The 22873-nt window shown below is 35.5% G+C and overlaps 2 protein-coding genes across 2 annotated transcripts; both read right to left on the reverse strand.

The window, feature by feature from the left end:
* Positions 1-14087: 14087 nt before the first annotated feature.
* On the reverse strand, positions 14088-14990 carry LOC149541071 (uncharacterized). Its single transcript, XM_089802783.1, has one exon. The coding sequence runs from the start codon at positions 14988-14990 to the stop codon at positions 14088-14090; it is 903 nt and encodes a 300-aa protein (XP_089658909.1).
* A 2531-nt stretch (positions 14991-17521) lies between these two features.
* On the reverse strand, positions 17522-22625 carry LOC149541072 (uncharacterized). Its single transcript, XM_089802062.1, has 3 exons — positions 20344-22625; positions 18190-18306; positions 17522-18087 (listed from the first exon to the last, which is right to left on the reverse strand). The coding sequence occupies exons 1-3, from the start codon at positions 22081-22083 to the stop codon at positions 18028-18030; spliced, it is 1917 nt and encodes a 638-aa protein (XP_089658188.1). The 5' UTR covers positions 22084-22625; the 3' UTR covers positions 17522-18027.
* Positions 22626-22873: the final 248 nt, after the last annotated feature.

A 22873-nucleotide genomic window follows, 5' to 3' on the forward strand; every position in this document is an offset into this window, starting at 1 on the left:
ATAGTTGTAAGATTATGCTCCTTGCTGAAATTAGTTTTGTTGTCAAATGATGAGCGACTCCTAATTCTTTCACCTAGAAGAACTACCAGTGAAACAGATGTTGCCAAAGAATTATTGAGAAAGATTGCTTCTACAAAAGGAAGAGTTATTACTACACAATTTGCCTCAAATATTCATCATCTTGTTAGTGTGAAAGCAACAGCTGAGCTCACTCGCAGGAAACTGGTAGGAATATAATTTTTAGTCTCTGTTTTATCATGTACCACCACACATGACTTTTTATAAATCCATCAGGTGGCATTAGAGCATCAGCAAGGTCTGATTGGGAGTTGATAAGTTGCACGTTTCATCATCTAGGAATTTTTGTTCAGGTTTCAACTTTTATTTTTAATGTTATTTGCATTCCTGCAAGGCATATGACTGTAACTTCAAAACTCATTTTACTTCGACACTGGTACACTGGTTCCTTCATTATATTTATGACTACAACTCAGTTATCTTTCAACATATTGATATCTTCAATTTTCTAGATTATATTTTGAGCTGTTGGAGATTTCTATAACTCAATGGTCAGATCTTCTAGTTAAGGAGAATTGTAACCAACAATCGCTTTGAATGGAGTCATCTAAATTGATTAACGTTGTATTGTTTTAAAATTATTAATCATCATTCTGGGATTTGTCCACATTTTTTGTTCATCTTCTGATTATATTCCTCAACAGGCTTTCAAGCCTCTATCCACTACTTCCAAGCCTCTATTCACGACTTCATTTTTTTCCCCACATCCCATGGTGTTTCTAATATTGGAATGGCAAGAAATGTGGGAACGTTTCCTTGGTAACCGTAGAGGATAGGAGGCCTTTTTTGTGTGGAACAACAGGGGAAAAAAATTTGATATCTTACTAATCCCATTGCACTATGCATTTCAAGTGCCAAGCTTTGTCTTTACTAAGGCCATTGAATGGTTAACAATCTCTTTGATGTTTCTTGCATTTTCTTTGTACATCTATGCACTATCTCCATGATTCCATGTTTGGTCCTTAGCCTCTTTGCAATAACCACATGATCGATGATTGCCAAATAGTGCCAACATACTATGTGGAAAGGCCCTTTCTAGATCATAATTCAATGCAACAATTTATCAAACGATGGCACTTTGATCTTAGGCTCACGAGTTTTTGAGATTCACCCATCTTTTGAGCTCACATGTTCTTGATTGAAGATTGCATTAATATGTTTCAATCTTTTAGTCATCTTCATTAGTTGATGCATTAATCAGATTAGTCATTGCTATTAGGATTAGTCATGGCATGCTACTATTAGCACCTAAGTAACTTTCAACTTGTGACATCTCTTTGAGGCATTTTGCAAATAACTAAGATACATTGTCTATAAATCCACATTTTGCAAACATCTAGGCCTTCTAGAAATTATAGGATCATTTTAGTTACTTTTGAAAACATTAATCAGCAATTTCCATATGTGCAAATGTAAATATTAACTACAACATGTCCAATTTATTTGCAGGTATATTTTCTTGTGAAGAAAGACCACGCCTGAAAATATGAACCCAAAACAAAATAATGAGACAATGGTTGCATTGTGGGCTTAGTTTTGAAGAAAACCTGATAAATGTTATTGTCCTTGCAAAAAGTGTAAGGGCTTAAAGAATCGAAGAATTCTAATCACAACAGCCTAGAGTCATTTTAGGCAATATGGTCATGTTGAAGGGGGCCACGATTTTCGTCCATTGTTGAATGTGGATTTCCTACTGGAGGAACATGGAGGTGTAAATATCCAAGCTGAGGATAACACTCCCATGGAAGAAGATGATAATGTGCCAGATGATATGATTGAAGAAAATTGTATTGGGGCAGGTGATGAAGAGGCTCACAATGATGGTACTAGCAAATCTGATAATAATAATGAAGATAGTCTTGATATACCTTTACTTGAGAAGGCACACGAGCCCTTATATGAAGGCTCCCAAACAACTCTACTGTCGGCTATAGTGTTATTGGTGAACCTAAAGGTTATGAATAGTATATCCAATGTAGCAATGTCATGTATGCTAAGGTATGTCATTTTTGTCATCTTCAATGTTAGCATACAATTACTATTCGTTATATTAACAATGCATATTTGTTGTTGTAGGTTGATTAGTGAGTTTTTGTTACCACCATCAAACATTTTGCCTCATTCGTACCGAGAATTATCTAACATTATGGATCAGATTGAAATGAAGTATCAGATAATACATGCATGTCCCAATGATCACATTTTATATCATAAACAACATGAATTTGCAACAGAATACCCTGATTGTCATGTTAGTAGATATCGGTCAGATCAAATAACAAAAAAAGTGTCTCACAAGGTTCTTCGGTACATTCTTATTATTACATATCTTGAACGGTTATTCAGGTGCGCTAGCTTGGCACAATTTATGAATTACCATCCATGCAATAGAAGTCAGGATGACATTATGTGAATGCCTGCCGATGGTTTTGCATTTAAAGAGATAGAAGAAACATGGTCGCACTTTAAAGAAGAACCTCGTAATTTGAAACTTTCATTGGCAATGGACGGTGTCAATCCATATGGAGATATGAGATCTGTTTACTCAGTATGGCCTATTTTTGTTATTAACAATAACATTCCTCCTTGGATGTCCATAAAGAGGGAGCACATAATGTTGTCAATGATTGTGCTAGGTATTTTTTTATTTTATAGTTATCTAAATTATTTTTTAATAGTGCATGAAAATGGTTATAATAATTACATAATGTTTATGTTCATTCAATTGCTAGGTAAATACCAAGTTAAAGATATGAATGTGTATATTGAGCCCCTAATTGACGAGTTGTTGAAGTTATGGAATGGCATCACTATGTATGACATCTGTAGACCGATAGGACATCGACAATTTTAATTCCATGCAATGCTTGTATAGACAATACATGATGCCCCTGGGCTAACTCATTTTTGCGGTATGTTATATTGTTAAGATCACATATTTTTGGTCTGTTATAGTGCTTACACACTACTATCGAATGCTTAAGTTGCACATGATAATTGTACATGATTCAATTATACATGATGTTTTAGGTCTTCAAACAAAGGAAAAATTTGCATGTCTAGTTTGTGGTCCGAAGATGAAATGTCATCATTCAAGAAGTTTAGGAAAGTAGGTGTTTGATGAGTTTAGACACTTTCTCCACAATAATCATAGGTATCGAATTGCCGAAAAACATCTTTTCAATGGGAAAGAAGAGACATCATCAAGGTCACGAAGAATAACACCTCATTTATGGAAGTTGGAATACAATCGACTAAATCGTCAAGGTAATGTCCAATTTGTTGTCTGAAGTTTACAATTTGTATTTTGATATTGTCGTATATTTACTAATGCTATAATTGATGCTCATGAAGGTTGTCAAGGCATCAATGACCAACTTCCTAGAGGAATGAAAAGTTATCCTACTCAATTTAGTAGGTTACCATACTACAAGGATCTCTCAATCGTGCATTTGTTTGATGCTATGAATATTGGAAATAATGTAATAGAGACACTATGGAAAATGTTGGATGGAAGGCGTGATAGATAAGAAATTGCTAAAATTTGTACTGACATTCATGAATCTAATCATGCACTAAAAGTTATCATTGAATCAAATAGGAATGGAGACCGCATAAATACAAGTGCCCTTCCTTGGTTATTAATGGAGCAACAAAGTGATGCATTAAAAGAAGTCATAAAAAAATATATATATTCTAATGGGATTCGCTACAAATATAAGCACTCTTCTATCAAAGAAAGGTGATTTTGGGCCAGGGTTGAAAACACATGATTGGCATACCTTCCTAAAAGTAAGTCATATTTTCTATTTATAGTATATTTGTAAGATTGAATGTAGTACCAATTGCATTATTTAATAATATATTGAAATGATCATTTTTTAATGATTGCAGTTCATCCTACCTCTATCCCTTCCACAATAGTTTGACAACAGTATTAAACAATTTATATATAATCTTGGAAAATACATGAGGTTAGAAGTGTTTTTTCTTAGATCTGTAGCTTTTTATCTTAAATCTATTGTGTAATTTTATTTGAAATCTCCTTTATATGTTTTTGCATGTTGAATCTCTTTTAGGTGGTTATCATCTAAAGAAATTGATAAAAAAGATATAAAATATTGGAAGAGAAAATTTCCACAGCTTATGTGTGAAATGTAAAAGTGTTTACCTCCAACATTTTTCAATGCTCAAGAACACTACCTCATACATCAAGTTGAGGAGATTGAATTGTGTGGACCTGTATAAGCTAGATCAATGTGGATGGTTGAGAGGAACTTAAAATTTATGAAGGGTTTGGTTCGACAAAGAGCACGTCCTGAGGGTTCTATGATAGAGGGATATATGATATACCAAACCATGGTGTATATCAGTAAATATCTTCCAAAGTTTGCAGCAGGTATCCATGTAGATCGCATTTGGGATCCCAACTGTAATAACAAATTCAAAGGGGAGTACCTAATGGAGAAAGGTAGATTGAGGAGGGTGAGAGGTAACTATAAGTTTTTTTTTGGTAATTTAACAATTCTTATCCATCATCAATATATATGTTGTTTCTAACTGGTGTAATTGTCTTCTTTATAGTTGGTCATGAGTGGGATGCACTACACTTGTATATTACAAACAATCTTGATTGGATGACAGTATGGATTGAACAGTGTCAAGAAAATAGTTGCTCATTAACATGGGATGGTGTTGCATCATTGGTTAAAGAAGCTCGTCATAATGGAGATCCCAATGTTATGCCAATGGTACTTGATCTAATGTATGGCTTAAGAGATACAAAGGTATGCATAAGATTACTAATCATGAGACATAAGTTTAATATCAACTCACAGATCAATGAAAAGATTTTTGACATGTTTGAATAATTGCAGGTCAAACACCACAAAGCTATGTACTACCATGGCTATAAATTTCGCACAAAAAAGTTAGATGAAACTAAGAAAATGTGTGATTCTAGGATAAGTGTTGTCTTCGCAGTCACCAATATTTCATCTAGAACTAACATACATCCTCAACAATCTGAAAATTGATACTATGGCATTTTGGATGATATACTTGAGTGCGACTTTAATTCATTCAAAATAGTTCTATTTTTCGTCAAATGGTTTAGGTTACGGCTGAATCGAAATGATCCTGATAGGACTATTATTGAACATGATAGTGGATTTACTATGATTAATACCAGGTCATTTGAGCTAGTTAGAGATGAGCCCTATGTTCTTCCAAGGCAATGTGAGCAAGTGTTTTACTTTGGTGTTCCACACAAACCAGGTTGGTCATTTGTTGTTAGACATGACCCAAGAGGAAGGCCGGTAAAGTATAATGTGATCGAAGAAGAAGATATTGAAGAAGCACAAGAGGAAGTAAATGATTATCAGGAATGATAGTTACCCAGTGATGAAGAAGAAGATGGTGATGATTTTGGTCATGCTAACAATAATGGTGATGATGATGATGATGATGCCGATGACGATCATGATCATGGTGATGAAGATGGTGATGATCATGGTGATGATGGTCATGATGATGATAGTGATCAAGAGGATGATGATGGTGATGAAGATGGTGGTGGTGACGACGATGATCAAAGTGACAAGTACGATGATGGTGATGGTGATGATGATGATGATGATGATGATGATGATGACATAGATGAAGATCATGATGATCAATGAAATGTCCAGGTAGGATCAATGTCAACTATGATGGAGTCTTATATGACCAAATATTTCTTTCCAAACCATATGTGCACATATAAACATTAAGTAGAACATGTCAAATATATTTTTAGATATAAACATTAGTTATGCTAAATTTTTCACTTAAGAAAAATGATTTACATATACAATCTACTTTATTATTAATGTTTTTTTTGGTAAGTCTATTACTTTAATTTCATTGCTGATTTCAAAGACTTACTAATTTTTTTCATAGGGCGATATGGATGAACCATCTCAAACACCTTCAATAGAGGTAAACATTAATTATTGTAAATTTTAATGTTAATATAGAAACAAATGTCATATTATTATTTTCTTTTTTTTATGGCTTTGGAGTTATTTTGATGAAAGTATACGAATATTTGATGTCACAAATGATAGGAAAAAGCTACAATGATCGCTGATCAAATGTAATATGAAATATGGGCATCATATCTACATGACATTGGCCTTAGTACTAACCCTGTATTCATCACCCAACAAATTACACAAAGATACACTGATGAACTTGTTAACATTATCATCAAGGGTGACATAAGTGAGGAGAAAGAGGCACTGAGAATAGAATTGGACCGTAGAATCCAATCTTTGAAGGTAAGCAGTAATTCAACTAAAGCAGTAATAGAAGTTCAATAGATATTAATATTTTATAGTATCTTATGGATCATGATCTCTAATTTTATGTGTTCTTGTATAGACATATGTGCTAGTTGCGACATCACATGTTGAACATGGTCAGGGTTGTTTCGCAATACCTTCGTATAAGTAATACTTTGTTTGTTTTGATCAACATTATAACACTTACCTTTTTTTTTGTGGACGTTTCTCACTAGTATCCCATTTGATCTTTATCCATTACAAATGTCTTTGCTAACAATATTCTATTCTTCAGCTCATGATGAAGTGTGGACTCCTCCTTCGGTTGGCAGTCCACTATTGTTTGTTGCATTGTCGGCAACAAGGACCATGCAAACATCATCCTCTATGCTTAGTAGAACTGGTAAAACCTTGTTTTGCTATATTTTGTAATATTTTTCTACAAGTTGATGAATAATGAAGTAGCATATGAGTGCTTAAATGATGTCTACAGAAGCCTGCATACACACAAACACATGCATACACACACCACACATACATACATACATATATATATACCCACACATAGAGAGACATGGACATAGGCAGGGAGGTAGACCAACAGAGAGCAGTACTAAAATTGTCATTTAATTGTTATGATGTTTCAGTTGATAGACCAACAGAGAGCAGTACTGATCCATTTCCTGGAGTAGTTCGTGTCATTAGTACTGGTTCATATGAAGGGACATTTTTGCTGAATAAGAAAACTATGTTTCCATTAAAAGAATGAAAGCTTCTAGGTGCTTTAAAATTGATATTATTTAAAGTGTAAATTTAGTTTACTTTTACATTACTCATTTTGGATTGATAAATTCTTTATGTTTTTGTAGGTAATAATGCTTTCTTTGAACATCTTTTTCATATGACATTGAGACTATTTGGACCCAACATACGTAAAAGGTACGTAGTTTCATATCATTGCTACGTAATTTTTCTTTTCTTCTATTTATTGTAATATATTAAAGTTATTGATCTAACCATCTATTTTTTTTTTAAAAGGTGGAATTTACAAGATGTGGAATTAAAAAATCAGCTGATTGCATCTATTGAGGAGAAATTTGGGAAAAACATTTTTGACACTGGCCTACTTCTGAAAAGAGCAGCAAAGCATATAAAGACTATGAGGGATCAATATAGAAGGGCTCTTAAGGATAACCCAAAGTACGATCGTCCTCCTATGATTCCACTGATGGAGTGGAATGAAATAATAGAAGATGCAAAGGAGAAAAGGCTATGTGAAGATAGAGATATGGGTAATAGGGAAGAGAATTCAATAATAAAGGCTCTTAACTTTAGTTATAGTCATGATATGGGTGATGCACAACTGCCTCCTGGATTCATGTTCCATCCCATTGATGAAGAGCTCATAACACATTATCTCATTAGAAAGGTTTTCGACAACAATTTCACAAGAAGGGCCATTGTTGAAGTGGACCTCAACAAGTGTAGGCCTAAAAAAAAATTTGACCAAGCATTGGTCAAAATTTCGACCAATGCTTGGTTGTTTTTGACCAATCATTGGTTGAAATTTTGACCAATGCTTGGCAATTTTCTACCAAGCATTGGTCGACATTTCGACAAATGCCTGGCTGTTTTTGACATTCATTGGTCGAAATTTCAACCAATGCTTGACAATTTTCTACCAAGCATTGGTCGACATTTTGACCAATGCTTGCTTGTTTTTGACCAATCATTGGTCAAAATTTTGACCAATACTGGGCAGTTTTCGACCAAGAATTGGCTGAAATTTTGACCAATGATTGGCAGAACTTGTGTCGACATGGTTCAAAGGTTTTGACCAATGTATTGGTCAAAATTTTGGCCAACCAAGAGGTTGGTCAAAATTTTGACGAGAAAATTATCGACCAATGGGTTGGTCGAACTTGGTCTAGATTTGGTCGAAAATTGGGTTGAAATTTTGACCATTAATGGTCAAAAAATGACCTCAAATGTACTAGTAGAAGGTATTGACTATGGTAAAACTTTTTCTCCTATTGCAAGATTAGAAGTTGTTAGGACTTTACTTGCATATGCAGAACATAAGGGATTTAAAGTGTATCAAATGGATGTGAAATCTACATTCTTGAATGGAATTCTAGAAGAAGTCTACATGAGCAACCTGAAGGTTTTGTAGATCCTAGCAAAAGAGATATGGTCTATAAATTGCACAAAGCATTATATGGTCTCAAAAAATCTCCTAGAGCTTGGTATGAAAGACTTCGCAGTTATTTGATGAAGATTGATCTTCAAAGGACAAATGATAACATTAGTCTGTACATCAAAGGACCAAAGAAGGAGATATTGTTGGCAAAAAAATTTGTGGATGATATATTGTTTACTTGTTATGATGACTTATGTAAATCCTTTTCTAAAGAAATGAACAAGGAATTTAAGATGTCAATGTTTGGAGAGATCAAATTCTTTGTTGGCTTGCAGATTCAATAGAAGAAAGATGGTATCTACACTACTCAATCTAAGTATATCAAGGAGATACTAAAAAAGTTTAGAATGGAGGATTCAAGACCAGTTGGAATGCTTATGTCTACTAGACATAAGCTTTCCAAAAATGATGATTCCAATGAGGTAGATCAGACCACATATAGATCAATGATTGGTAAACTACAATATGTAGTACATACTAGATTTGACATTGCTCTTGTAGTTGGTATGGTGGCAAGATTTTCAGCTAATCCTAGAGAAAATTATATGATGGCAATTAAGAGAATCATGAGGTATCTAAAGGGTGTTGAAGATTATGGCTTATGGTACAAGAAAGGAGGAAACTTAGATTTAAAAGCCTTCATTGACGTTGATTGGGAAGGAAGCATTGATGACAGGAAGAGCATCAATAGTAGGGCATTCTTTCTTGGTAAAAGACTAGTATCTTGGACAAGAAAAAAGCAAAATTGCATCTCTCAATTAACAACAGATGCATAATATGTTACAATAGTAGTCAATTGTTCCAATATTATTTAGTTCAAACAATTGTTGGTAGGTATGAAGGTAGAGATCAAGGATCCAGTGGTTATCTTATGTGATAACACTAGTGCAATAAACATATCAAAGAATCTAGTGATGCATACCAAGACCAAGCACACTACAATAAAATATCACTTTCTGAGAGAATAGGTGCAAGACAAGGAAGTAAGGTTAGAATATGTGAATACTAAAGAACAGATTGTAGACATATTCACCAAGCCATTTCCTAAGGATCAATTTTTGTATCTAAGAGGTAAGTTAGGGGTCAAACCCCTATCTGAAGGTCACTAAACAACATTAAGTGATGCATCAACTAGACCATGTTGAAGATCAGTCCAGTTGGTGTAGTAATGAAAGGGTAGATTGCATATGAATCAGTACTTAAGGTACATTGGAAACTACATTTTTTATAGTCTTTGGCATAGGATGTCAAAGAGGGAGAGAGTTTTGATGTCATAATTCTATGAAGAGTTTGATAGGAGAGAGTTTTTGATGTCATATGGAGATGTCAAAGAGGGAGAAAAGTTGAAGATTGTTTGAAGAACTAGATCTAATCAGAAAAAAAATATTGAATATAGAAGAGTTTGCTGATAGAGGGAGAAAACTGAAGTCAGAGGGAGTTCACACTAACAGAGGGATTTCTCATAGATGAGAATCAGAATGAAACTAAGGATATTTTCCTTTATTTTTCTCTATAATTTCATTGCATTATGACATGTTGTATTGCCATCAATGCCAAAGAGGGAGATTGTTGAAAATAATTGATCAATTGTATATTGTCTTTGATGTTACACCAAATGTCATACATTCACCAATCAGTGTCTGCCAAGCTCACTTAGGTGATGAAGATAGTTCTCTATATTTGTCGAGCATTCCAGTGTATGCCAAGTTCATATGACACTGTCTAGCGAGTTCACTTGGGAGACAAAGGAAAGTTGGAAGGTAACAAGTGTTAACCGAGCTTACTCAGTTACCAAAGAGAATTTATAGAAGTCAGTATCTACTGAGTTCACTTGGGAGACAAATCAAAGTTGGCATGAAAATAAGTGTTAATCAAGCTCACTTTGTTAACGAAGGAAAATCTATTTTGGTTAGTGTCTACCAAGCAAGGTCAGCTAACAAAGGATTTTCTTATTTTGGCATATTGAATTAAATGAATTTGATTGATGGTTTTAGACAACTGGGGAGATTAATATAAATTGTTTTAAGTTATATTCAAGTGGACTTGATAATGTATAAGATATAAATATAAGGTCAAGTTGTGGAATTGAAGTATGGAACAAGAGTCTGAAGATAAAAGGATGCTTAGAGGAAGTGAATTGGAAGGATAAGCAGAATATCCTTGTAGAGTTACAAAGATACATTCGATCAAGAAGGATCAAGTATTCAAGCTAGAATTGAGATCTAAAATCAACAAAGATAAGTTTGCATCAGCAATTAGGTCATATCATTGTTACTCTCTAACTATTGTAGCAATGATCTAAATCTCTAATAGAGTTGGCTTAACAACTATCTATAAATCCTCTAACAAGGTGACATTTCCACTTGAAGTGTCTTAAAGACCTCTAACAAGGCCACTCCTAACAAGGTGATTAAATTCTTTAACAAGGTCACACCTAGCAGTGTGTTTTGTAACTTTTACCGGGTTGGCTCATAATAAGGCTCACTTTAGAAGAGTGAAAAATAGTAACTACTTGCAATTCGTGGTTTTTTCCAAATTGGGTTTTCGCGTTAAATCTTGGTGTCTCCCGTGTTCATGCTATTTACTTTATGTGTATGCAACTAAGTTAATTAAGGTTAATCATAGTTAACATCTTAAAGATCTGTATGTTTAATATTTTCCAAGTAATAGATATAATTGCAGTGCTTACCAAGTTACAACATATTAATAGTGTTAACCGAGTACCTATGTGTTTGCCGAGTTATATTAGAATACAATTTAACAAATCTAATGTTTTGATTTGTGTTGACATCTAGGAGATCTAGGATTTATTTTTGTAGTAATTTATTCACCCCTCCCCTCTCAGTTACTCCTCTTATATTTCCAACAAACCCACAATTACAAGTATCAAGATTCTAACATACAATAAGAACTATAGCTTGAATGAAGGATGAACACAACATAAAAGAAAAGAACCCACAATATTGCAAACAAGAATCAATGAGAAGGAATTGATGAATCTGTATAATCAATGATGAAAACATATATAGTACAAAGTGCTCCTATAATCAACTCAAAAAATTGTAATGTGCAAAAGATATCTGATGAACTTCCTATAGTAGAACTCCTTCCTATCGCTTAACAATAGGTCTCATGCAACATATTTTAGTAGATGAGCTTCTTGCAGTAGCACAACTTCATGTCGCCTTCATAATATAAGAATGGACAACATCTTCCCACACCTTCAACCTTCCCACTTTAAGACTTCCTAAATTTTTTGGTTCGATCTCACACTAAGAACATCACTTCAAGGCCCCCTTCTACATACTTCAAAAACTCTTCACAATGACTCCTGTTACTCTACAAAAACATACAATCCACTTCAAGAACTAGTCGCGCCTCCTTAACAAAATGAAATCATCTCTACCTTTTTGGACTTTTTGTGAGACATGATATTTTGCAATTTTTGCTCTTACAATTGCATATGCACCTCTTGTCATATATGTAGAAGATACTATTGCAAGTAATTTTAGGTTCTACACCTCCTATCACATGTTCAGAATATAACAATGGACAACATCTTCCCACACCTTCGGCCATCCACTTAAATTTTTTTTTTTTTTTTTTTGGTTCGATCTAACACTAAGCACATCACTTCAAGGCCCCCTACTACATACTTCAAAAAATATTCACAATGACTATCATTACTCAACAAAAACATGTAGTCCACGTCAAAAACTACTCACTTCTTGACAAAATGAAATCGTCTCTATGTTTTTTGAACTTTTGTGAGACTCTATTTTGCATTTTTTGCTCTTACTATCACATCTATACCTCATCTCGCATATGTAGAAGATGCTATTGCAAGTAATTTTTGGTGTTGTACCTCCTATCATATCTGCACCTCCTGTCACATATGTAGAAGATGCTATTGCAAGTAATTTTTGGTTTTGCATCTTCTCTACTTCTAAAAAACCTGATTGTGCCACCTCTTGTCGCATTTGCACCTCCTGTCGCATATTCTGTACTGCTAATAGATTTGACACTACCACCTCATGTCCCATATGCTCTCTAGAAGACATGTTATCTTGGCATTGCATACGAGAGGGCTAATGAAACACAATGATTCAAGTCACTAACCAACACATGGCAAAATCTAATCATAACGTTAAGGATGTCCTTTACATTCATTCTTGTGAAGGAACACATGACATATGCTACTCATGAGGAGACCAAAATTCAATAAACAACAAACAACGAACTTATGTTAGAACATGTGCAATCTCCATTGACATCAATGACAAAAATGTCTAACAATCTCCCCCTTTTTTCTCATTGATGGCAATCTCCATTGAAGGCTTGAATACAAATAGACTAAAATAGATTTCTCCCCCTTTGACATCAATGACTAAGAAATTTGAAAGTGACACATATGTTTGAGATAGATATATCATTGAATCTCTCCTTCTGACTACATGTCATCTAATGAGGTAGAACAACACTAATCTTGCTTCAAAGATGCTTAAAGTGATCCTGAGACAACAATTTTGTAACAATGTCAGCTATTTGTTTCTTTGAGCACACATATTCTAGCTTAACCACACCATTTGCAACTTGCTCTTTTAAATAATTATACTTAATAGGAATCTGCTTGATGTGGGAGTGAATAACATGATTCTTAGAAATATCAATGCCAGTCGTATTTTCACAATATATGTAGATGGGATTATCAAACTAAATCTTGTAATCATTCAAAGTCTTTTGCATCCAAACTACTTCAGTGCAACATGAAACTTCTGCAATGTATTCGACTTCAGCAATAGATAAGGAAGTGCAAGATTGTTTCTTGTTGAGCCATGAAACCAAACAATTTCATAGGAAGAAAGCACAACCACCTGTGCTCTTTTTTTCATCCACTAAGCCACCGTAATCTACATCTGTAAAGGCTATAAGAGAGAAATCATAACTCTTAGGAAACCAAAGACCATATTCAGTAGTGCTTTTCAAATATTTAAAAATTCTCTTAACATCTTTAATAATCATGTCTTTAAAGAAATATTGGTCTTCAAGTTGAGCGTCCTCCATAGCTACATGAGCCATATCCTCTTGAAGATCTTTACCATATATACTATGTAGTTGTTCCCAAATTTATTTAGTTGTATTGAGGTGAAGAACTTTGTCATGTAGTAAATCTATGAAACAACTTATGATAGCGCTCATTGTCTTTTCATTTGCAATCACCCTTTTTTCAAAATTTGGAAGATTAAAGAGTGGAACATATTCAATTGAAACGCATTCCCAAACCTCAAGTCCAAGAGCCTTGAAATAGGTCATCATTCTAGAACTCCAAATGAAATTTGAGCCATCAAACTTGGGAACTCCATAGTTTATATGATGTTCGAGATTCAAATCATTAATATCCATGAACAAAATCTCATCATTTTGAGCATCATCCTCATTGTTGGAAGAATTATCTCTGCCATTTTTAGAGTATAATACCCTTTTTTTTAATTAGTTTTCCAATGATGTTTAGAGAATCTTCTTGTTCTTCTAACCTTTGCATTCCTTTCATCATGGTTGTCATCTTCTTTCTTAATAATGCATTTAGATGCAAAGTGGCATTGTTTCCCATAGTTGAAACACTCTAGAGAGATCTCGCCTTTGCTCTTGCTAAGACCATTTCTCAGCGTCCTAACAAAATCAGTAATTTCATCATTTGAACCTCTATCTAAATTCTCACCTTGTTTCTTTTCTTTGTCCTTACTGGTGTTAGAGGCTTTGAATGTCATCTCACTTTCAGAGGTGCCTTCAACATTTGATCTCATCTCATAGGCAGTTAAAATACCATGCAACTTATCAATGGTGAGAGTATCCAGATCAAACATTTCTTCAACAACAGATACCTTAGCATTAAATTGCATAGTAAGAGAGTGACAAAGCTTTTGAACCATTGTTTTCTCCACAATGTTTTCTCCCAATCCTTTCAATGCATTTACAACTTCATCAATGCAAAGAAAATAGGTAGCAATGCTCTCATCTTCTTTCATGCAACAACTTTCAAAAATAACCTTATGTGTTTGAACCTTGGTGTTCTTGACTCTGACATCTCCATGATAGGCATTGAACAACTTGTCCCATACTTCTTTGGTTGAGGTGCAATGCATGACTTTCACAACTTCAGATTCAGTCAATCCACATAATAAAGCATTCATGGCCTTTGCGTTGTTCTCAAAATCCTTTTTATCATGAGGATCAGTGGGTGGTTGAGTTGGAATGGTGTATCCATTGAGCATATTAAGATAAACATCACAACTTAGTGACATAATGTATGTTTTCATATGCACAAAGGCATAGTTGGTTCCATTAAATAAGGGTGCATGGTTTGTGGCAAGACCTTCTAAAGCACTCATGGTGACACAAGACAAATCTACTGCTTTTACGCTTTGAAGGAGAGACTAGGCTCTGATACCAATTGAAAAACAATGAAATGCTGAGAGGGGGAGGGGGTGAATCAATATTTCAAACTTTTAATTGCATGCAACAGAATGAACACAAAGAAAACAAGGACACAAGGATTTATCTTGTGGAAACCCTTTTGGGCAAAAACCATGGTACTACTAATCACCAAAAAAGTGGGCTACAACCCAAAACATCCAAGGCTCCAACCTTCAACAAAAAGAAGGCTTCAACCTGATCAAATTGAGGCAACTACCTCGAGAGGCCACAACCTCCAGCTAACAAAGAAGCAATAATATTACACCTAGTTTGAATCTTTTTTTATCATGAAGTAATAAAACATTTATCATGAAGTGATAAAATATTGTAGACTGAAATACATATGCAACAACATAAACGGTCTCCGTCATAAATGTGTTCACAAGTGTTGTTGATGAATTTCCTATTGCAACACCCCTTCCTGTTGCTTAATAGTAGGTCTCATGCAACATAGTTTAGCAGATGAGCTTCCTGCAACAGCACAACTTCCTGTTGCCTTCAGAATATAACAATGGACAACATCTTCCCATACCTTTAGCCTCCCCACTTTAAAACTTCTTGACTTTTTTGGTTCAATCTCATACTAAGCACGTCACTTCAAGGCCCCCTTCTACATACTTCAAAAAATCTTCACAATGACTCTCGTTACTCAACAAAAACATGCAGTCCACTTCAAAAACTACTCACTCCTCCTTAACAAAACGAAATCATCTCTGCCTTTTTGGAACTTTTGTGAGACTTTCTATTTTGCATTTTTGGCTCTTACTGTCGTATATGTAGAAGACGCTATTGCAAGTAATTTTTGGTTCTGCACATCCTGTTGCATATGCAGAAGATGCTATTGCAATTAATTTTTGGTTATGCACCTCTTGTCGCATCTTCCCTGCTACTGGTAGGCCTGATACTGCCACCTCCTATCACATATTCTCTCCTACTGACAGACCCGAAGCTGCCACCTCATGTCGCATATCCTCTTCTGTTGAGAGATGTGACGTTGCCACCTCTTGTTGCATATGTTTGTAGCAGACCTGTTATCCTAATGTTGCATATGAGTAGGCTAATGAAACACAACTATACAAGTCACTAGCCAACACATGACTAAGTGATAACATGGAAAACTCTAATCATAACATCGGGGGTGTCCTTTACGTTCATTCTTTGTGAAGGTACACATGGCATATGTTAGACTCATGAGGAGAACATAACTCAGTAAACGAGAACTACGAACTTATGTTAGAACATGTGCAATCTCTATTGACATCAATGACGAAAATGTCTAACAGAAATCTTATCAATCCAATCTTATAATAACCAAAGTAAAAATCCTAGCCAATTACATGGAGTATCAAATTTTAGAATAAAAAGCCCAACATCAAGTAGTGTTGTAAAAGGCATAACTCATGAAATACTCTTAGAAAGAACTTGTGAGAAGGCTTGGATGGAATAGGGGAATAGAAATACCTATTCTGGAATACGTATTTTGGAATAGAAAATGGGGCTACGTATTCCTGTTCTCTGTTTGGTTCAGCCAATATTTGATGAGGAATTTGCGGACCCCAAAATGTATGTTTTCTTAAAATAAATAAAAGTGGAATACGAATATGTATTCCAATAACACCTATTTGGGTGGAATTGCAAAACCTCATTTTTGGGCCAAAGTTGGAATACGTATTCCTATTTTACTTCGTATTCCAATTCTGATTTGGTGCATCCAAATCAAGAATTCAAAATTTTAAGAATTTACATATGCCTATTCCGCTCGTATTCCCGTTGCCAAACAGACCCTTAGAAAGAACTTGTGAGAAGCGTTGGATGGAAGTGTCATTGTTTATCATTTTCAAATCTTGAGATCCACCATAACTATTGTAGAGGGAAAAATGATTAACGACATTTGAAGGGGCAGCGGAAAACACCAGGGATAGTGGTGAGAACTCATACTTTTTTTAAGCACAATGACATCGACGAAGTCACACAACAACCCTTTTGCACTCGGAGGAATTTGAACTAGTGCAATGTTGTGATATTTGAGATCATAAAAACTATAGGGTTATATGATGTAAAGCAGGTAGTGCTAATCTTAAAAATACACAATGAACTCTCGGGGCTCAGTCGTTCACAATTTAACCTAATTTGGCAGGTGTATGATAAAGAACAAAATGTCTGATAAAGTGGTAATATTGTATTGGGTTCGATCCTCGGGAGAACTAGAGGAGACAGAAACGTACAACTTATGTTGTCCAAGCTGCTGGAACCATTTGTCCTTAATTTCATATTCTCTCAGTCTCTTTTATTTGCTCGTTACTATCACAGATAAAAACTACAAAATAGAAACAAAAAATGTCAAATTCTTCACACTAATGGAACAAAATGCACATAGAGAACATCACATGTGATGTATATTCATCGTCATAATAACAAAGGAGAAGCCTTTAAGCAAACCAGCAAATAGCAGCTCAAAACATTTGTCTTTTTATATAAAACACTCAATTACAAATTTACAAACGGGGAACAGAATTGTTAAAGACCAAAGCAGGCCTTTTGATAAATACCCATTCTCGATCACAGCGATTTACCATTTTTCACCTTAGAAGGTAATGGAGTTTTCACAATCAGACTCATCTATGCATTTCTACCTCAGTAGACGCCACAAAATTGGCTTGGAACGAACAAAAATGCAGGCTATCAAGTGTTGTCTTGAATTATTAAATTTGGTGCCCCTAGAGATATAATATGCTGGTAAGGGATTGAATAAATAATAATCAATCGCAATATAAAAATGGCGCTAGAGGTTTCTCAGCTGTAGCACACAAGTTATGTGCTTTCTGCCCAAAAATATCTGATTCGCATCAAATTCATGAAAGCAGGAAATTATGAATTTTCATGGAAACATTAGCAGATCTTTGGTATTACGGTTATCTCCTCGCAACAAAACTATATCATCCTTGAAATGCTTCAACGTTTCTCCATCCCAGATGATTGCAACCAAGGCAAAGCTTTTGGAGGCTTGGTATTCTGTCATAAAAAGGGTAAAAATTATAATTTACCTTGTTCAAACTGCCTAAATAATGAGATATTTGCTATTTTTTAAGATATTTGTTAGCTTGAGAAGCATACCTTTTTTTTCTTGATGCACTGTACAGTTTGTGTTCCACTTTTCCTACAAAAACCAGTGTTGTTGTCATGTCCTATATTGCTGCCAAACCCACAGGTGACCATAAAATTCCTGAGTAGCTGCCATGACAAGGAGGTATTTCATTAGATTATCTAGGTTATTCAATCAATCCAAAATATAATTTAGGCCAGATTTTCCGCAACAAAAGTAAACTTCATAACAAGTTGTAACTATGAATAAATGTAGGAACATACTTCAAAACAGTTACTTTACATGGTTTGTTAGTGAAACAAACGGGGGCAGAGCTGAATAAAAGATGAATCCGAAGGAAAATGGTAAAAACATAATCCATCTGCCCACGGAGAGCTGATGCAGCTGATCACATAAACAGTGGATGGAGGAGATTTTGCAAATGTGAAAGAAAGAAAAAAAGGCAATGTTAATCTATTTCTACAGAGAACATGTATCCATATTCACCTGGAAATAAAAACATACTGGAACAGTGATTAGGTTAGATTGTGTAAAAACTTTTGATGTCAACGTTTTGATACTTCATGATCCGTCAGGACGAGGGAGTTTAAGAATGCAAAGTCTTCGGATCATACTCCATGATCCCTCATCAGAATGAGAGAATTTAAGAATGCCAATGCTTCGGATCATACTTCATGATCCCTCATCAGAATGAAAGAGTTTAAGAATGTTATTTAGAATTAGGTTAAGGATGTTGATGAAATGGTACTGCTTGAATGTGTTCAACATATCTTCTTGGGATTTCTGACATGGTTTAACAGCTTCCTAGGAGATCCTTAACTGGAATAATAGTGTTTTGCTGAATAAGTCCATCGTTTGGGAAAAATGGCAAACTCAACTAGCTACAAGTTGTATTCAAGAATGGTCAAAGTTTCAAATCCCCCTAAGTAGTGCTGGTGGGATCATTGGAACGTGTCCAGCGTATCCCCTTGGGATTTCTGACATGCTTTAACAGCCTCCTGTGCTATCCTTAATTGGGATGGTAGTGGTTTCTTGAACAAGTGCATCATTTCGGAGAAACAACCAGCTTAACCCCCTACAGTTACATGATACATCTATATCATGTACAAAAGTGACGAGCAGAAAATGAGGGCACAAAAATGGAGATATTGTCCTCATCAATGACGGCATTTTGAATCAAGGTAAGGATGCTAATGAATAGGGTTTGTCACAACATGTTCAGCATATCTCCTTGGGATTCGTGACATGGTTTAACAACATCCTATGAGATCTTCAACTAGGATAATAGTGCTTTCCTGAACAGGTGCATTTTTGGGGGACAATAACCAGCTCAACTCCCTATAAGTTATATCAGAGAAGGGTTGCAGGTTTGAATCCAACATATCCCCTTGGGATTTCTAACATGGTTTGACAACCTCCAGTGAGATCCTTAATTGGATGGCAGTAGCTTCTTGAATAAGTGCATCTTTTAGAAGAGACGACCAGCTCAACTCCCTACTGGTACATTGGTACCAATGATGACCAAAAAATGACCTCATTACCATATGTCTCCTAGTGACGATGTCCTATATTCTTCCTAGAAATTTGGGGAATGGGGACAGGGATGCATTTAAAATCAAGGTAAGGGAACAAATGAATGAGCTATATACATATTATCTAATGAATGAGCTATATACATATTATCTATAAATACAGGAAAGGGAATGTTTTTCTCATCCTCACATCTGCAAACTTTGCCCAAAATCTTAGTTGTGGGGACACAAATCCATTTCAAATTAGGGTAAGGGAGTAGATGATGAGGGTATATCTATAAGAATCAGCGTGAAGTTTTTTTATCTATATTTCAGATTACGCTCTGTGATCCATCAAAATGTTAGAAAGCAAGCAGAATGATATATTTATATTATTATAAAATAAAATGACCATAAAATGGGGCTACAGGAATGGGAACATTGTTCGTAGACCTTGATCATGATGAAATCAATTATATAATCCATGTAAAAGAGGTAAATTTTCAGAGCAGTCCCTATGGTCATTGGTCAGTCTCTACCTATATGCACAGCAGGGAATTGACCATTGTAGCATAAATTATTTTACCTACCGAAAAGGAAAATATAATAAATAAGAACATCAAAATGCCGTCATTGTGAGCAGTAGAAGCATACCACGGAGAAAAATTGCATCCTGGCAGGATTTGCACTCTTGGAATGCTTTCCAGAAGATCCCTTGTGTTTCACCGCTCTCACATATTCTACAGATGCCTTGTTTTTTATATTGTCCTTATAATGCCTCTGCGCATTGATTGGGCTATCATCTTTCACTGGAGTAACAGGAATATTGTTCAAACAGTTATTAAATCTTACAAAAGGAATCACTTCCTTTCTAGATCTACTAACTGGTGAATCTGAGGGATGAAACTTTTTGCCAGGATTAGGGTCAGGCAGACTCAAAGGAACCAAGGCCTTGCAAGAACAGTTTGATGGCTTGATGCATCCTGATTCAACATTCAATTCTTTTGAAGAAGAGACGGAATCAATAAAACCAGCATGTTCGTCGTCGTCATCCTCCTCCTCATCATCATCTTGTTCATCACTATATTCTTCATCTTTCATCAAATTTGTATTTTGGATTTTCCTTAGGTTACCCAATCCCTTATCTTCTAAAGAATTCCAAACGCTTTTCTTTACCATTGAAGAAACTCTTTTAAGTGAATACAGGGGACTTGAAGCTTGCATGGACTGAGATCTCATTAGCTCCTGATGGTATTTACGCGAGCTGTTAAGCTGTCCTGACAAGCTCTTCTGCACTAGCGATGACCAAGAACCGTCATTCTCCAAAGAATCCGGCCTTCTTGTCACTGAGATATCATTTTCTTCATCCACTTTAAAGTTAGAAAAGCCACAATCCTCCACTGGAACCGCATTGGACATATCTACCACGGATATGAGGCAATTTGCCAAAAGGGCGGGAGGGGATTCAGAATTCGAAGGCCTACCGTAATCAGAAACAGAATTCTTGCCGGAGAAAGGGCTACCTGGGCGAAATTTCTTATCAGAAACATGAAGCCCAAGCTCTGTACTTTTAAACCCCATCCAAGGAGTATGAAATCTTCTTGGGGTAAACTCTGCACTTCGACTTATCATATCCCTTCTGTTCATTGGATGCCAACTGCTAATTCTATCATCAGCAAAACCACCGGTTCCCTCCATGTACTCCTCAATTGTTTCAGGAAAGACCAAATCATAACTTCTCCTAGAATATGTCTCTTGAAATTCTTGAGACGAATAGGTTTTCTTGCAAAGTTCAAGCAATTCCTCCTCGTCGTCTTCTTCCCATATGGATTCAAGATCAGAAGTTGCAAAATCCTTAGCCAATTCGAACTTGTAGGCTTCCATGGCGGTAGGGATTTTAGGGACTGGGCTGATGATTTTGGATGATGCCCGGCCTTGCAGGGAAAATCTATATCTCCCCGATTGGCTGTTTAGCATTTTTCTAGAAGATTTTTGGTCGCCTACATGATGAGGATACAATTTTGATTGTCTAATGGGAGGCAATCTGAGGGCATACTCGGGATTCTCTTCTAAAGATGGGTTCTTGGGTTTCCCTGGCTTTTCTTCCCATTCAAAAGGAATGGATGCTCTTGATGGGCTATCCAATTTCTGGTTTTGCACACTATTGCACACCATGGGATTGGATTCCAATGGAAGCTTGAGCTCCTTCTCTTCGCATTTTTCCTCCTTCCCAATCAAATTACCGCTGATTAAGCTTGAATTCTCTCTATCTGATGATTCATCTGTTCCTGTACTATCATCTGTACTTGCAAAGCTTGGGCTTGTGGGATTCTCTTTCTCTAAATTGACAAACCCCTTTTCAGAGAGCTCTGAAATTAGTTGATCAAGCAGCATCTCTCCACAAACAAACTTTCCACATCCAAATCAACTAATGCTAGATTTCAACTTCCCAAATTGCTATTATCTAGGCCAAAACATGATCTTCAAGAAAACCCAAAAGTAAAAATGAAGAAAGAAGGCACCTTTATCCTCCCATGCCAGTCACCAGCAGCTTAATAGCCATTCTTCCCCGCTAGCGATGGCATAGTATCAGAATTTGCATGTGAAAGAATCATAAGACTGTATTCTAGTTCTAATAGTAGACTCAACTACGTTTGGTAAAGCATCCACATCAAAATTGTTAATCAAAGAAAAAGATGTTGATACAAAAACTGCATTGCTAAAGTTGTTAACTGTCCTCCTACCTGCCACAAATTGACTAGGAAAACGGGCCTATAATCATGTCATCTTCTTACATAAAGCCCTACAAACTTTTAAGCTGATGGTAGTGTGCTACAAATCATAGGAAAAGCTCGTTCGCGGGCTGAGAAGTGCATTCAACATCCCAAAGTCATGGCTTAGAAACAACACTTTTGAAGAACATCATTCACAGTGATAATTTTTGTATGTTCTAGAATGATACTTATTGGCAACAGGCGAAGTGTTTTGAAGTCAATCATGGTGTGTTCTAAAGTTGGTTGGCATGTCTACTTATGTAGCCGACCAGAATTCAATCACAACAGAATGCTAGGTCCCAGCCTCTGGAAAAGAGATCACCACTTTTACTGTATGCACCTTTTACATTATGACAATTTCTCGTTTTTGGACTTCATATTAACAGAGTTATCCAATTTACTTATTAAAA

Source organism: Cupressus sempervirens, chromosome 9 (assembly GCF_028749045.1).
Source record: "Cupressus sempervirens isolate cs-2001-9-10 chromosome 9, ASM2874904v1, whole genome shotgun sequence".
Classification (NCBI taxonomy): Eukaryota; Viridiplantae; Streptophyta; class Pinopsida; order Cupressales; family Cupressaceae; genus Cupressus; species Cupressus sempervirens.